We start from the raw sequence: 18,517 nt of genomic DNA on the forward strand, positions 1-18,517 counted from the left end.
GCTCCCCTCACCTCCCAGGGGGTGGAACAAGGGGATGGGTCAAATGCAGAGGGTGATTTCACCACACCTAGTGTGTGTGGGTGTGTGACTATCATTGGTACTTTAACTTTAACTAGAAGATTGGCCTGTGGCCTAAATTTTGTTCCCTACGATTTGAGTCGGAGAGCTTTTGCCGCCCTCTTGAGGGCAAAGATAGAATCGTTGATCAATGACTATGAGCTTCATTTTAAAATGGACAAGAGCACAACATCAATTTGGTATAAACTAACTACAACCAACAAGCAAAGTCGACACAAGGTCGCACTGTACACATCCTGCTCATTAATATTTGTGGATATTATAAAACATGTTCGAACGCTACATCATTTAAAGTTACACATACTGTACATAAATTCACTGCAGTGAAGGGTGAAATGCAAAAACAGTCTCTACGCGTATGTTATTTTGGTACAAATTATTGTTGTTACGTCACTATCAACACTCTGCTGTGTGGCAAAAAAAAAGTGTCCTAATGTGTGTATTTGTGAATGCGTGTTTGTGTGCACATCCATATAAACGTATAAGAGCGTAATGGCAATAAACGTCAATATGGCTTTAATGCAGATTTTACTGTATTCTAACATGTTTGGCAAACTTCCTTCTTCAATTTGGTTGATTAATATGCAGACACATCGCAATCGCAGATTAGGTGTAAAAACAACTATGCAAAGGTGATCACAACACACCGTAGCCCTGGGGTCACCAACGCGGTCACCAGATGAGTAGCCCGCTGGCCTGTTCTAAAAACAGCTCAAATAGCAGCACTTACCAGTGAGCTGCCTCTATTTTTTAAATTTTATTTATTTACTAGCAAGCTGGTCTCGCTTTGCTCGACATTTTTAATTCTAAGAGAGACAAAACTCAAATATAATTTGAAAATCCAAGAAAATATTTTAAAGACTTGGTTTTCACTTGTTTGAATACATTCATTAATTTTTTTACTTTGCTTCTTATAACTTTCAGAAAGACAATTTTAGAGAAAAAATACAACCTTAAAAATTATTTTAGGATTTTTAAACACATATACCTTTTTACCTTTTAAATTCCTTCCTCTTCTTTCCTGAAAATTTAAATCAATGTTCACGTACATTTATTTTTTTTATTGTAAAGAATAATAAATACATTTTAATTTAATTCTTCATTTTAGCTTCTGTTTTTTCGACGAAGAATATTTGTGAAATATTTCTTCAAACTTATTATGATTAAAATTTAAAAAAAATATTTTGGCAAATCTAGAAAATCTGTAGAATCAAATGTAAATCTTATTTCAAAGTCTTTTGAATTTCTTTTAAAATTTTTGTTCTGGAAAATCTAGAAGAAATAATGATTTGTCTTTGTTAGATATAGCTTGGTCCAATTGTTATATATTCTAACAAAGTGCAGATTGGATTTTAACCTATTTAAAACATGTCATCAAAATTCAAAAATTAATCTTAATCAGGAAAAATTACTTATGATGTTCCATAAATTATTTTTTTTATTTTTTCAAAAAGATTCAAATTAGCTAGTTTTTCTCTTCTTTTTTTCTGTTGAATTTTGAATTTTAAAGAGTCGAAATTGAAAATAAACTATGTTTCAAAATTTAATTGTAATTTTTTTCTTGTTTTCTCTTCTTTTAAACCGTTCAATTAAGTGTAAATATCATTAATTATTAATAATAACATAGAGTTAAAGGTAAAATGAGCAAATTGGCTATTTCTGGCAATTTATTTAAGTGTGTATCAAACTGGTAGCCCTTCGCATTAATCAGTAGCCAAGAAGTAGCTCTTGGTTTCAAAAAGGTTGGTGACCCCTGCCATAGCCTATGCACTACTGCCATCTAATGTCTTGGAATTGCAACTGCATGCAAAGTCTAATACAGTACTTGCTAATGAGACTCAGAAGTGTAAGAAAACAAGAGATAACAACTGGTGACCACAGTTATCATTATCAGCTCACGGTTAAATGTTAAATTTATATTTAAACAAATTAACATTTATGAACACATGAACACATACCAAAGAACAAAAGATAAGTATCGTTAAGTATCTGCATCGATTCCAGGAATTAGTAGGGGACAGGAATTAGTGGACATTAATTATCGATTCAAACCCCTATCAGCAACTAATTGACCATTCCTCTCATGATTAGAAAACTTTAAATGGGGCCCCCCTAGCTGTATAAAATGATGTTTTAAATTGAATATATCCTAAATGTACCTTGTAATTGTGCAAAACTTTACTAAGATATTCAAATAATACAAAATAATAATACTAGTTGGCAACTAGTGCATTAATCACCAGCTGGTAATTTGCACCGCTAATCTTTAGCTGCTAATTCCTAACTATCTTAAATACTAACATGAATGTGATGATTCTGTATAATTATTAATGTTTTATTAATGAGTAGGGTGGCCATCCACAGTGTGTTGTCAATGCAAAAGTGTATTTAAAGGCATTTACATTTGTGGCAAAATTGCAAGGGCAATATAAAATATATATTTTCAAAAGAAAGTCTAATCAACCAAAAATGTCATGACACCCCTGCAGTACCTCTTCAGACCCCAAATTGAAGACCTTTGATCTAAACTACTTATGCCAGTATGTCTTCAAAAGCACATTGAACACAACCCACAAATGTAAAAATTAGGACATCATAACCATTTTCTACGACTTTTAACCTTTGCTTAATTCCGCTAATCCATGTGCCATACACATCTGCAGGAAGTGCACCCAGTTAGCCGAAGTCATGTGACACATAGACCGTTCTAGATCCGAGGGAGCTGAACAACATGTGTGTGTGTAATAGCGAGTGTTTTGTGTTGTAAGAGCACAGGCTTTACATGGAGCAGGAGTCGATGCTAGCTGACATTGGATGAGAGGCGAGGTGGACTTTCAGTGGTTTTTTTTGTGCTTGGAAATTACACAAGGCTCCAGATAGGGTGGCAGCAGAACTACAACAATCAACAGGCAGTCTGTTCAGCCTTGTAAAGAAGTACATATTCGTATAGATACCATGAATTGATTAACGTGGACCCCGACTTAAACAAGTTGAAAAACTTATTCGGGTGTTACTATTTAGTGGTCAATTGTACGGAATATGTACTGTACTGTGCAATCTACTAATAAAAGTCTCAGTCAATCAATCAATCAGATCAGGGGTGTCAAACTCATTTTAGATCAGGGGCCACATGGAGAAAAATCTACTCCCAAGTGGGCCGGACTGGTAAAATCACGGTACGATAACTTAAAAATAAAGACAACTCCAGATTGTTTTTTTGTTTAAAAATAGAACAAGCACATTCTGAAAATGTACAAATCACAATGTTGTTGGGTTTTTTTTTTACACTTACATGTTGCGGTTAATAGTATTCTATCTTTATTTGTCGTTATTTATACTTTCTGAATAAATGATGTGATAATCTTCATCAGTCAACTCATTGGTGTTAATTTTCAATCTATCAAGATAAAAAATAATATCAAAATCAAATTACAGGATGTTATTTATGTAGTTTGCTCATTTTTCTCAACATCATGTGGTTTATTTTTATTTTTTTACATATGTAGCATCATCTACAAAGATACAAATAATTGCTATTGCGACATCTAGTGGACACATATAGAACAGCAGTTTCTTTCATTTAAAAATGTCAGCTCATTCTTAGACCTAGCAAATTCATCCCGCAGGCCGGATACAACCTTTTCGCGGGCCTGATCCGGCCCCCGGGCCGTATGTTTGACACCCCTGGTATAGATGATGGAGGAGGAGTTCAATCCATGCTAGGAATGGGGTGAACATAGAACACAGATGTTCCGACCGAGATTCAAACCCGGATCAGTAAGCTGTGAGGCTTACTTGCCAACCACTAGTCCACTGTGTGGGCTCCATCCCAGTCAAATAACAGGACAAGTGTCTACTGCTAACAGAGCGTAACCTCCATTAGCATTGAAACGAGGGAGGTGTAACGTGCAAGAGCATTTCATTTTTCATTTACAGCCTCGCAAATGGATTTCCCGCTTCCCGCTTCTTTTTTTTTTTTTTTTTAATCAAGCAAATGACTTGGGGAAGCGCAGGAATTTCAGAAATGAGTGGAAAGATGCTTCTGGACCATCCTGAGGATTGATGTCGGCATCCATCAAAATCCAATCCCCTGTTTCCATCGCCGTGACAGGACTACATCTGACGTCTTGTTGGAAGCGTCTTCTCCCAAATGGATTCCAGTCTCCGCCTAAGGATTTCGGTTGCCGAGGGTAACCTTCTCGCATGCCTCCCAGGCGCCCATTGCTGTTTGCCTAAGTAGATCAAGCAAAGTTCACCCACCCACCGTGCGTCACTGCATATTCCTGCACTTCCTGTCTTTTCCGGCTTCCACATCTTGACTTTTGCAATATATCAGCGTGGATTATATCCAACAATGCAGCTGAGAGGGGACTGATGGAGTGGCTACAGCAGCACGGTCACTTTCAATGGTGGCGGGTCTGTACATGAAAGTGTATTTATTGTTTTAGTAGCATTAGGGTGGTGAGGTTGCAACACTTTGATTGTTTTGTGGATTCAGTTTCTAATTCTCTCTGTCTGTCCCCTCTTAAACCAAACACTAGTATACAGTACGTAAGTATTAATGTTGGGGCTGTTTTCCATCCGAAGGTTCTCCAACCAGGTCCCAACAAAAGTTTTACAAAGTAGCTGATTTGTCATGTTTTTGCATGGTCTCTCCATACGTTCTACGAGTAGGTTCCAGCAATCTCTTTGTGTTCCTCTTTCTATATAATTCGATAAAACATGGACTGTACAAGGGTCTCATCTATAAAGCATGTGTACGCACAGAACCGGGCCGAAAAGGTGCGTACAATGTAGGTGCTATGATCTCACGTGAGAATCTAAACTCCAAACATCTCAGAACAAGCTAGTCAGGTTACTTCTAGACCTCCACCTCAGATCCCACCTCACTCCTACCCACTTCTCTAAAGTGGGCTGGCTCAAGGTGGAGGACAGAGTTAAACAACTTGCACTGAGCCTAGTCTATAAAATCCGCTACACCTCCCTGATACCGAAGTACATGTCAAACTACTTCCTTAACGTAAATGACCGCCATAACCACAACACCAGGGGGTGCTCCACTAACCACGTTAAACCCAGATTCCGAACTAACAAAGGTCTTAACTCATTCTCTTTCTATGCCACATCAATGTGGAATGCGCTCCCAACAGGTATAAAAGAAAGGGCATCTCTATCCTCCTTCAAAACTTCAATAAAAGTTCACCTCCAGGCAGCTACAACCCTAAACTAACACCCTCCCCGGATTGCTAATAATCAAATGTAAACAATCAAATGCAGATACTTTTTCTTTTTCTTATGCCTTCTGATCTCTCTCTCTCTCTCTCTCTCTCTCTCTCTCTCTCTCTCTCTCTCTCTCTCTCTCTCTATGTCCACTACTTGATGTCCATACCCTCCCCCCCCCCATCCCCCTCCCCCTCCACACCCCTGATTGTAAATAATGTAAATAATTCAATGTGATTATCTTGTGTGATGACTGTATTATGATGACAGTATATATGATAGTATATATCTGTATCATGAATCAATTTAAGTGGACCCCGACTTAAACAAGTTGAAAAACTTATTCGGGTGTTACCATTTAGTGGTCAATTGTACGGAATATGTACTTCACTGTGCAACCTACTAATAAAAGTCTCAATCAATCAATCAGAGTTTGGACTTCTTTTTTTGTTTTTTTCTGTCCAGTTATTCAGGCAAATCATATCTGCTGTACAGAATTGCATAACAAAAAATAAGTGTGGGATGCTTCTCTTGTTGCCTTATTTGTATTTGACTTTACTAAATGGATGTATTTTATTATGGCGCAGCCGGAACGGAGCAGGCGGGATAGAAAATACAAATTAAAATAAGACATAGGGTAAAATTTCGGGGACAAAAAGCAGAGATTACAACAACAAACAACAACAACAACAGAACAACATCAGCAAATACGATATGTACAAATATGATACCAAAAATCATAGGAAAGCACCAGTTAATGACGTAGAAAGTAATAATAAAGAAATGATATTGAACATTATTGCACTACAAATGAAGAAATAGAAATACCAATATAAATTACATTATTGTTATACATATAGTATGTATAGTTATATTTATAGTAGTTATATATATATTATATTATATATTATAGTTATACAGTATATATAGTAATACTCACCTCTATTATCAACATTACAATCGCTTCAAATGCAATACTACATAGATGTAATGAATACTTGAAATACAAAAGAAAGCTGATAAAGATGGGGAAAGAAAGAGGAGCGGACTATATTAACCTTATAGAATGTTATGGTAAACATGGGTTAAAGGGGGGACAATATTAATATATGTTTGATGAAACGTAATTATATGCATGAGTGTATGTATGCATATGTGCATGTGTATGTACAGTATGTATGTATGTTTGTACAGTGAATAAGCATGTGGATGTATGTACCGTGTGTGTGTGTGTGTAAGTAAAGTGTATGTGTATGTATGTATGTGCGTGCGTATGTGCCTATGTATGCGCGTAAGTACCTATGTATGTGCGTGTGTATGTATGAAGGAATATACATGTGTATGTGCATATGTATGTATGTTTGCATGTACAATATATTTGTCTCCCAGTGTAGGGAGCCCACAGCCCAGCTGCAGCAGCCCAGGACGCCGACACCTGGTCTGGCCGCATGCAACCCCCAGTCCCCATGGACAACCCCGACAAGCCCACGCCCAGACAACGGCACCCAAGGTACAGCCCTCGTCACTTCGAAAGCCCAGACTAAAACAGCAAGCGCGGTGCCCAGGGAACAAGGTACCACGGGCCCCACGCAGGCAGGCCGGCCAGCAACAGGACCCCCAGGACCGAGCTCACTGTGCCGCCGGGTAGGCCAGCGGCAAGCCGTGGACAGGCACGTCCGGCTGAAGACAAGGCACGGGAGAAGCAGGAGACAACCACCCCGAAAGCCAGCGAGAGACCACACCTGACACGGGCAGAGGGATGGGACGCCCTCCCCCCAGGACAGCACGCCCCACAAACAACCGCGCCCCCATGAGCACAAAACCTCCCCCTTGCCCCCCAGGAGAGCACGGAAACAACCCGTGCCACCTCTGCAGGGACCCCAATGATGGAGATGAAACATCCAGCAACTGCGCCGGCTGAGCCCCCCCTGAGGGAAGGGAGGAAAAGAAAGGGGGAAAAGGAGAGATCAGACACGCCAACACACAAGGTCACTTTCCCAGCAGCTGGCCGCTCTCTCTCTCTCCTTGCCACATAACACACAGAGGCGTCACGACCTGCAGACCGCGAGCGGCGATTAGACCTAACAGGTCCCCACCGAACCAGGCATCCGGAAGGGGAAGGGTGGCGAAACCCGGGTGCCCCAGACACACAGCCCAGCCGCAGCAGCCCAGGCCGCCAACCCATGGTCTGGCCGCATCCAACCCCCAGCCCCCATGGACAACCCCGACAAGCCCACACCCACACAATGGCACGACATTGGGCACAAAGGATGGCGCGGCTAAGTGCGAGGGTAGGCCCGAGCCGACACTCGACAAGCCAACCCATATGACGACAAACGAAAACAAAGCCCCGCCAACCGCCACGAGCATGCGCACCCATGCACGAACCACAATAGCGACCACCTCCTCGCACCGAACTCAGCAGCCACGGGCGCCCACACCATAAACAAAGGGCAGCAATGACAACGCTGCAAAACCCCTGACGGCCAGCACCACTGCACCAAATCAAAACGACTAAAAAACTGCGACCAACAACTACACACAGATAAACCCTTGGAGACTGACCAGAACCATGTCCGCTAGCCAGCCCAAACGCCAACATGCAAGCAAGAGACATTACCGCCACCCTCACCATGAAACTCTACTCCCCGATCCAAACCTGCACAAACACACCACTACCCAAACAACCGAGCCACAGCACCCACACCAAACCAAAATGCTGCGCTTCCCCCGCACCAAGCCATCGATACAAACCCCACAGCGCAAAGCTGAAACAGCCAGACACAGACTCACCCACAACAGAAAGCAAACCCGTACGACACCACACAAGCCAGAATTGAAAACAAGCGACCACCCAATCCAAATCAATCAACAACAACAAAAAAACACTCCTAAATGTCAATAACCAAACACATCCAAATACACGTACACAAACATCACAACCCCCATGAGGCCAGAGCAACACCTGATGACCCCTCCACCAAGAAAGCACATCGTCCAACCACTCAAACCAGTCATCCAAAAAAAAAAAAAAAACGGCGAATAAGACACACACAGAGCCCAGCTAAAAGACCCCGATTTGTGCACAACCACCCGCCGGGTACACCAAACACCACCACAACAATGACAACCGCGGCCAAATCCATCCAGTCATTCCACCCATCACCCCGGCGTACCTGAGGGTCCCCCACCCTTTGGACTTTGACTATATTAGTGTCCCAAGTTTCTATATTATTTTCTGTCCACCACTCTTATTTTTGTTTTCCACTTCCTGTTTGCCCCCACCACTTCTCTTGTCTGAGCATTGGCTCCCTCACATGTCCATAATTGTAAATCAGGATGCTTTTCGTGCCCTTTTTTGGTCCCCTGTCCTCATTTTGCTTTGTACCTCCTTGTTGTATAGCTTTCCCTACGCTTCTTGTCACTGTTTAGCCTTTTTACCTGCACTTTTTCTGCTGTCTCTGCATCCTGGGGTCCAGTTCAACAACTCCACACCGAAACGTAACAGTAGAGCTGCACTAGATTTTAGCTCAGCCACTAGAATTTTACCATCAATTTTACCATTTATCAGTGGTAGTAATAATAATTTGATGTAAGAAATTGTACGGTATAATTCTGGTGATTGGGCTGTCAGTTTTTTACCGTAAAATCTACAGATATTTATTTACAGTGTGTGCATTGGCAAGAACTTCACCATACATGTCACGATATGTGTCACGATACTTAAGTCACGATACGATCCAATGTTATAACAATCTACATAGTTCAGTTATGAATTTAAATGCAGTTTAAAAAACAAGTTGTATATACCAGTGTTTTTCAACCTTTTTTGAGCCAAGGCACATTTTTTGCGTAGAAAAAATCCGGAGGCACACCACCAGCAGAAATCATCATATTTTAGTGGCTTTTTCTCTTTTGTTGGTATTTTCCTGTAGCAGTTTCATGTCTTCCTTTGAGCGATGTTTCCCACATCTACTTTGTTTTAGCAATCAAGAACATTTGAGTTGTTTTCATCCTTCTTTGTGGGGACATTGTTGATTGTCAGGTCATGTTCGGATGTACATTGTCGTTGCTCCACAGTAAGTCTTTGCTGTCGTCCAGCAATCTGTTTTTGTTTACTTTGTAGCCAGTTCAGTCTTAGTTTCGTTCTGCACTAGGCCACCTACTCAGTGGCCTAGTGGTTAGAGTGTCCGCCCTGAGATGGGTAGGTTGTGAGTTCAAACCCCGGCCGAGTCATACCAAAGACTATAAAAATGGGACTCATTACCTCCCTGCTTGGCACTCAGCATCAAGGGTTGGAATTGGGGGTTAAATCACCAAAAATGATTCCCGGGCGTGGCACCGCAGCTGCCCACTGCTCCCCACGGCTCCCCTCACCTCCCAGGGGGTGGAACAAGGGGATGGGTCAAATGCAGAGGACAAATTTCACCACACCTAGTGTGTGTGTGTGACAATCATTGGTACTTTAACTTTGACTTAACTTAACTTCCCTAAGCTTCAATGCCTTTTCTTAGGAGTACTCACCTTTTGTTAGTTTTTGGTTTAAGCATTAGATACCTTTTTACCTGCACACTGCCTCCCACTGTTTCCCACATCTACAAAGCATATAGCTACCGGCTGCCACCTACTGATATGGAAGAGTGTTACACGGTTACTCTGCCGAGCTCTAGACAGCACCGACACTCAACAACAACAACACACCATTTGCAGACTATAATTACTGCTTTGCAAAAAATGTTTTTAACCCAAATATGTGAAATTAGATAATCTCCCACGGCACACCAGACTCTATCTCACGGCACACTAGTGTGCCGCGGCACAGTGGTTGAAAAACCCTGGTATATACTGTATATACACTAGATGACAGTAATCATTCATTGGACAAGCTATGATCCATGGCTATTTATTGCAATTGCATAGAAAGCTTGCTTATTACTTTAATGTATATAAATATATCCTTTACTCCCTAACTGTCCACTTGTTATAGCTTCCTTGCTCACCAGGCTCTCACAGACTCCAGCTTAGTACGCGCGGAAACTCTGCAGTTTTCGCGTTTTAGTTTCCTGTAAAATTTGGAGATGTGAGGAATGAATGCCGAGCAGTATTTCATCATATGGAAATTTGAGCTTTGCGCGCACGGGCCTGCCAGACGTCTGTTTTTGGTATGCGCGTCCCAGCAGGCACAAGACATTAAAACAACGTTGAGAACTTGTTGAATTAAGTCCTGATGTTGAGCAACTCAATGTTGGAAAAACATGTTCTTTGACAACCTATAATCAATGTTGGGTTGATTTGACCACTGAATTTTGGTCATTTTCCAACCAATATTTTACAACACGAATACAACGTTGAAACAACATGCTTTTTGACGACATGTATTCAATGTCAGGTTGTGATGTTGATTTGACCATTAAAATGTGGATTCCCAACCAACAATGTGGATCCAACGTTAAAAACTAATGTCTCAATTTACAAATACAACTATTTTGCAAAGTTGTTTCAAAGTCAGTTTTAAAGGGCATGTATGTATAATCAACGTTGTATCAATGTCTTGTGTCTGCTGGGGTACCTCTGCGGACACACGTTCCGCTTGAGTCTGTGAGAGCCTTACCCTGCACAGCAATGCAGCAGTATAGCAACACTTTAAAGTGCGGAGGTGCGGAAGTCATCCTTAAGTTACAATCGGCATCAAAACATTACTTTAAAATAAAAATAAAAATCTACCTTAAGACATTAAAAATGTCAAAATTATATTGTTAGAGAAAGTATCGCAATATATTTCCATATCGATAGTTTTTCCCACCCCCACTAAAAACTAGGGCAGATAAAGGTAAGGATATAACACACTGATTAATCACAACAAATATTGTAATAATTGTGTATGAATGCAAATTAATCACAATTATTTTATCAATCACGTATGAATGCAGATTAATCATGCAATTTATAGTCTACACATGCTTGTTTACCTTAACCATGGATGCTTACCTTTAAGGTGAGTTATTATACAGTCAGTATTCAGGTCAAAGCATATGCAGTGTACAGATAAGTAAGAATAAAAATGTTTTGTATTTTTAATTTTTTTTATGATTCTTTAAAATTATCAATCGATACGGACTCGTGATTTATACAATTGGTGAGTCTGATGCAAACTGATTTTTTTTCCCGGCACCCCTATATGTAAAATGCGGTCAGAATTAAGCAAACGTTTTTGGTTGTGGTGGGAATAAACAATAATAAATGCTAATAATTGTTTCACCAATTTATGAAACTACCCGCAGCACAAAAAAATCTAATCAATATCCATTAAGCATCAGATTGATTTCGCTGCATGGGCGACAATGTGAATAATGCTGGGACCAAAATGAAGCAATTCGCTGCCAATACCTGAATGTATTGTTTATTAGATATCATCCCTGGAAATTCCCCTAAGACGAGGGTCAGCAACCCGTGACTCTCGAGCCACATGCGGCTCTTTAGTGCCGCCCTAGTAGCTCCTTGGAGCGTTTTTTTTCAAAAAAGGACTGAATATGGAAGAAGATGGGGGGGAAATACAAACAGTTTGTTTACATGTAAAATCTTCCACTCCTTCTTTGTCTCGTTTTGTCCACCAAAAGTTGTATGCTGTACGTGAATGCACAAAGATGCGCTTTGTTGATGTTATTGACTTGTGTGGACTGCTAATCTGGCATATTCGGTCAAAGCATGACTGTTAGCTAATCGATGCTAACATGCTATTTATGCTAGCTGTATGTACATATCACATCATTATGCTTCATTTGCAGGTACATTTGAGCTCATTTAATATCCTTTAATTTGATCCTCTTTGTATATAGTTTAGTTTTGCATGTCTCATGACACATTATCTGTATGCAATATTGGCCGCATTTCTGATAGTTTTTTGCGTGCCATGTTGTTCCAGACCACAGCAAACATTACCTAGTTTGCCAAAGATTGTAATAAATCTATGAAAAGAAGACAGCCTGCAGTTTCCTTTAACTTAGACACACACATCTATACCTTTGGCCATTAAAAGCCAGTAATTTCCAGGAGTTATCTCACCTTCTGAGTAGCCTCTGATTTACTAATGGTTTCTAATGTTGTAAAAATGTGTAGAAAAAAATATTACATTTCAACATTTCTGTCAACGAAGATTTGCTTCAGCCTGCGACACATAGTCATTTTGATAGAAGGCTATTATAGCTAATATGGACACATACCAAAGACTATAAAAATGGGACCCATTACCTCCCTGCTTGGCACTCAGCATCAAAGGTTGGAATTGGGGGTTAAATCACCAAAAATGATTCTCGGGCGCGGTCACCAATGCTGCCCACTGCTCCCCTCACCTCCCAGGGGGTGATCAAGGGTGATGGGTCAAATGCAGAGAATAAGTTCGCCACACCTAGTGTGTGTGTGACAATCATTGGTACTTTAACTTTAACTTAACGTAAGTCATGTGTTGCCTTCATTATAAGACTTATATACTGTAAGACTTTTAAAGTAATTTTGATAGTAGGCTATTATAGCTAATATAGACACTTACGTCATGTGTTGCCTTCATTACAACACGTATATAAGACTTTTAAAGTAATTTTGATAGTAGGCTATTATAGCTAATATAGACACTTAGGTCATGTGTTGCCTTCATTATAACACTTATATAAGACTTTTAAAGTCATTTTGATAGTAGGCTAGTATAGCTAATATAGACACTTAGGTCATGTGTTGCCTTCATTATAACACTTATATAAGACTTTTAAAGTCATTTTGTTAGTAGGCTATTATAGCTAATATAGACACTTACGTCATGTGTTGCCTTCATTATAACACTTATATAAGACTTTTAAAGTCATTTTGATAGTAGGCTATTATAGCTAATATAGACACTTAGGTCATGTGTTGCCTTCATTACAAGACGTATATAAGACTTTTAAACTCATTTTGATAGTAGGCTATTATAGCTAATATAGACACTTACGTCATGTGTTGCCTTCATTATAACACTTATATAAGACTTTTAAAGTCCTTTTGATAGTAGGCTAGTATAGCTAATATAGACACTTAGGTCATGTGTTGCCTTCATTACAAGACGTATATAAGACTTTTAAAGTCATTTTGATAGTAGGCTATTATAGCTAATATAGACACTTACGTCATGTGTTGCCTTCATTATAACACTTATATAAAACTTTTAAAGTCATTTTGATAGTAGGCTATTTAGCTAATATAGACACTTACGTCATGTGTTGCCTTCATTATAACACTTATATAAGACTTTTAAAGTCATTTTGATAGTAGGCTAGTATAGCTAATATAGACACTTAGGTCATGTGTTGCCTTCATTACAAGACGTATATAAGACTTTTAAAGTCATTTTGATAGTAGGCTATTATAGCTAATATAGACACTTAGGTCATGTGTTGCCTTCATTACAAGATGTATATAAGACTTTTAAAGTCATTTTGATAGTAGGCTATTATAGCTAATATAGACACTTACGTCATGTGTTGCCTTCATTATAACACTTATATAAGACTTTTAAAGTCATTTTGATAGTAGGCTAGTATAGCTAATATAGACACTTAGGTCATGTGTTGCCTTCATTACAACACCTATATAAAACTTTTAAAGTCATTTTGATAGTAGGCTGTTATAGCTAATATAGACACTTACGTCATGTGTTGCCTTCATTACAAGACGTATATAAGACTTTTAAAGTCATTTTGATAGTATGCTATTATAGCTAATATAGACACTTAGGTCATGTGTTGCCTTCATTACAAGACGTATATAAGACTTTTAAAGTCATTTTGATAGTAGGCTATTATAGCTAATATAGACACTTAGGTCATGTGTTGCCTTCATTACAACACGTATATACGACTTTTAAAGTAATTTTGATAGTATGCTATTATAGCTAATATAGACACTTAGGTCATGTGTTGCCTTCATTATAACACTTATATAAGACTTTTAAAGTAATTTTGATAGTATGCTATTATAGCTAATATAGACGCTTAGGTCATGTGTTGCCTTCATTACAAGACGTATATAAGACTTTTAAAGTCATTTTGATAGTAGGCTATTATAGCTAATATAGACACTTACGTCATGTGTTGCCTTCATTATAACACTTATATAAGACTTTTAAAGTCATTTTGATAGTAGGCTAGTATAGCTAATATAGACACTTAGGTCATGTGTTGCCTTCATTACAACACCTATATAAAACTTTTAAAGTCATTTTGATAGTAGGCTGTTATAGCTAATATAGACACTTAGGTCATGTGTTGCCTTCATTACAACACCTATATAAAACTTTTAAAGTCATTTTGATAGTAGGCTGTTATAGCTAATATAGACACTTACGTCATGTGTTGCCTTCATTATAACACTTCTATAAGCCTTTAAAGTCATTTTGATAGTAGGCTAGTATAGCTAATATAGACACTTAGGTCATGTGTTGCCTTCATTACAACACCTATATAAAACTTTTAAAGTCATTTTGATAGTAGGCTGTTATAGCTAATATAGACACTTAGGTCATGTGTTGCCTTCATTACAACACCTATATAAAACTTTTAAAGTCATTTTTATAGTAGGCTGTTATAGCTAATATAGACACTTAGGTCATGTGTTGCCTTCATTACAACACCTATATAAAACTTTTAAAGTCATTTTGATAGTAGGCTGTTATAGCTAATATAGACACTTAGGTCATGTGTTGCCTTCATTACAAGACGTATATAAGACTTTTAAAGTCATTTTGATAGTAGGCTATTATAGCTAATATAGACACTTACGTCATGTGTTGCCTTCATTATAACACTTATATAAGACTTTTAAAGTCATTTTGATAGTAGGCTAGTATAGCTAATATAGACACTTAGGTCATGTGTTGCCTTCATTACAACACCTATATACAACTTTTAAAGTCATTTTGATAGTAGGCTGTTACAGCTAATATAGACACTTACGTCATGTGTTGCCTTCATTATAACACTTCTATAAGCCTTTAAAGTCATTTTGATAGTAGGCTATTTAGCTGATATAGACACTTACGTCATGCGTTGCCTTCATTATAACACTTTTCAGACAGATTCGCTTTCTGTATTTTTGGACCAATATGGCTCTTTCAACGTTTTGGGTTGGGGACCCCTGCCCTACGATATCAGCATCAGCACATATTGGGTCGTTAAGGGTGTGTTATGTGCAGAATGAACGATTACCATCCATAATGCACCATACCGTCATAGATATTCATATATAGAGAATGTACTCACTCTGCTTTCCTGGCCAGTCCGACCGAGCGGCACAAGGTGGTGGGGGTCTGCGGGACCAGCGACTTGCAGCAGGGGCTCCTCTTGCCCTCCTCGCTGGGGTCCGGACTGGCTTGGCTAGCTTGGGGAGACTGTGGCGAGGTGGGCACCAGCTGGAGCTGCTGCGGGTGATGCGGCGCCGGAGCCGGAGCAGGAGGGGTCGGGTGTTGCTGATGCTGCTGCTGCTGGTGATGATGGTGATGATGCTGTTGGTGATGATGATGATGATGATGCTGCTGTTGCTGCGCCTGCTGGCCGCTGTGCGCTGCAGCCTTGTTGCCGCCGCTCTGGTGGTGCTGATGCGGGTGGGCGTGCGCTGGTGGAGGCTGCGCGTGCTGCTGCTGCACGTACTGCTGGGGGTCCCGCAGGTGTCTGTTCTCGCCGATCAGGTCTTCGACCTTCCGCTCGAGCTCGTCGATGCGCTGCCGCTGCGTCTGGATGAGGCTCTGCTGGTTCTGCACGATGGTGGTGAGCTCCTTCAGGTACAAGACGGCTTTCATCGGGTTGTCCAGCAGGCTCTCCATCACTGAGGGGAAGATGTGTGTCGCCGAAATCCCGGCTCTCTGCTCGCCTGCGGACCGTCGATGGAGGAGGCGAAGCCGGGGATGATGCTTCAAACGCGCCGCTGGGTTTGCGTAGTCTCTTTCTCTCTCTCTCTCTCCCTCCCTCGCCCTAATATGATGTTGGAGCAAGGAAGGTGGGGGTGGGAGTGTCGGCAACGGTGGAGTGAGGGGGCGTGGCCATTGTGGAGCACTGACGTCATTACGTAGGCACGTATGGGCTGTGCGCAGGGCCGGCCATACGCTGTAAAAAAAAAAAAACTATTTTTAAAAACTTTGATTGATTGATTGATTGATTGAGACTTCAATGTGAAAATCTGTCCTTCTTCCCTTAACTTGATGAAAACACCATCAAGTTGTAACTGTTTATTCTTCTTATTATTGTTATTATTATCATTATTATCATTATTATTATTTTGTTAACCCACACAGTAATAGCAAAGTCACAATAAACTTTATATCTAAAACTCTACTGTGAGAAAAATGTGATCCGCCGTAAACACAGTGCATTTTATTTTGAAAATTAACCCGGTGTTTTATTTTGTATTTTGTTCACTACTTCCTGTCCCGCACGGTCCGCTCTGCTCTGTGCGGACTTGATGTGCCGTGCTCAATTGATGCGCCGTGCTCCGACGTCCGGCAAAAACAGAAGCTGACACATTGAATAATAGAATAATACAGCGTTTTTCTGAAATATATTTACAACATATTTATGGTTAATTTACTCTAAATTTCTACTGTAATTTTTCAATTTAAAAAAAAAAAAAGTTGATAAAACTGTAGAATTGAAGACATTATCTGTAAATAAACAATCCACCTGTTATTTTAAGTAATATGCAATGCCAGTAATGACAAACTATGTATATTTCTATTTTTTTTACAGAAAAATACCAAATTAATTATACATAGCATTTTCTGTTTTCTTAAATTACTTTCAAATCCCTACGCTGCTGACTCGTCTCCACTCGGGATGGTTCCTACTATGGACTGGACTTTCGCTGATGTGTTGGACTTTCACAATATTATGTCAGACCCACTCGACATCCATTGCTTTCGGTCTCCCCTAGAGGGGGGGGGGGGGTTTACCCACATATGCGGTCCTCTCCAAGGTTTCTCATAGTCATTCACATCGACGTCCCACTGGGGTGAGTTTTCCTTGCCCGTATGTGGGCTCTGTACCGAGGATGTCGTTGTGGCTTGTACAGCCCTTTGAGACACTTGTGATATAGGGCTATATAAATAAACATTGATTGATTGATTGATGTGAAATTACAGTAATTATCTTTCATTAAATATGTAGCTTGTTATATAAAAGTCTATGTCCTTACTAACAATCTAACACAGGGGTGTCAAACTCAAATACAGAGTGGGCCAAAATTTAAAACTGAACAAAGCCGCGGGCCAAGGTTGAACAAATTAACTTTTAACGTACTCTACGAGCCAGGGACGTGCACATGATTATAGAGGGGCAGGGGCTCAAAGTCAGAAAAGGGCAGGAATTTTTTTTTTTGGTCCTTTACACCAGTGGTTCTCAAATGGGGGTACGCGTACCCCTGGGGGTACTTGAAGGTATGCCAAGGGGTACGTGAGATTTTTTTTTAAATGTCTGTCAGAAAGAACTGTGAAAAGAAATGCAACAATGCAATATTCAGTGTTGACAGCTAGATTTGTTGTGGACATGTGCCATAAATATTGATGTTAAAGATTTCTTTTTTTGTGAAGAAATGTTTAGAATGAAGTTCATGAATCCAGATGGATCTCTATTACAATCCCCAAAGAGGTCACTTTAAGTTGATGATTACTTCTATGTGTAGAAATCTTTATTTATAATTGAATCACTTGTTTATTTTTCAACAAGTTTTTAGTTATTTTTATATCTTTTTTTCCAAATAGTTCAAGAAAGACCACAACAAATGAGCAATATTTTGCACTGTTATACAATTTAATAAATCAGAAACTGATGACATAGTGCTGTATTTTACTTCTTTATCTCTTTTTTTTTCAACCAAAAATTCTTAGCTCTGATTAGGGGGTACTTGAATTAAAACAAATGTTCACAGGGGATACATCACTGAAAAAAGGTTGAGAACCACTGCTTTACACAATATGGAAATTAATGTAAAATTAAATTTGCTAATAGGAAGCTAACTACTTAGCTGTGTGTCCTTTGTAGTTAAAAGTGATTGGCATTTATTTTGTGTCAACAAATTATGGTCATAATGAGTTAATTCACATTATCATATGCTTGGAAGACATGAAAAGCAACAAAACACTGGTTTATTATTAGGCTATTTATTGTTAAAGATAAGCACTTTAATATTGAACATTGAACAGTGC

At 39.4% G+C, this 18,517-nt stretch overlaps 1 protein-coding gene across 4 annotated transcripts in view; it reads right to left on the bottom strand.

The window, feature by feature from the left end:
• iqsec3a (IQ motif and Sec7 domain ArfGEF 3a) overlaps positions 1-16,276 on the bottom strand; it is a 122,914-nt gene extending 106,638 nt beyond the window's left edge. For all 4 annotated transcript variants that reach the window (XM_062064885.1, XM_062064884.1, XM_062064887.1 and 1 more), the window contains exon 1: positions 15,585-16,276. In XM_062064885.1, the coding sequence (XP_061920869.1) occupies positions 15,585-16,144 (560 nt within the window). In that variant the 5' untranslated portion in view covers positions 16,145-16,276. The remainder of the gene's footprint in view (positions 1-15,584) is intronic.
• Between the last annotated feature and the right edge of the window lie 2,241 nt (positions 16,277-18,517).

The sequence above is a fragment of the Entelurus aequoreus genome, linkage group LG12 (assembly GCF_033978785.1).
Source record: "Entelurus aequoreus isolate RoL-2023_Sb linkage group LG12, RoL_Eaeq_v1.1, whole genome shotgun sequence".
Classification (NCBI taxonomy): Eukaryota; Metazoa; Chordata; class Actinopteri; order Syngnathiformes; family Syngnathidae; genus Entelurus; species Entelurus aequoreus.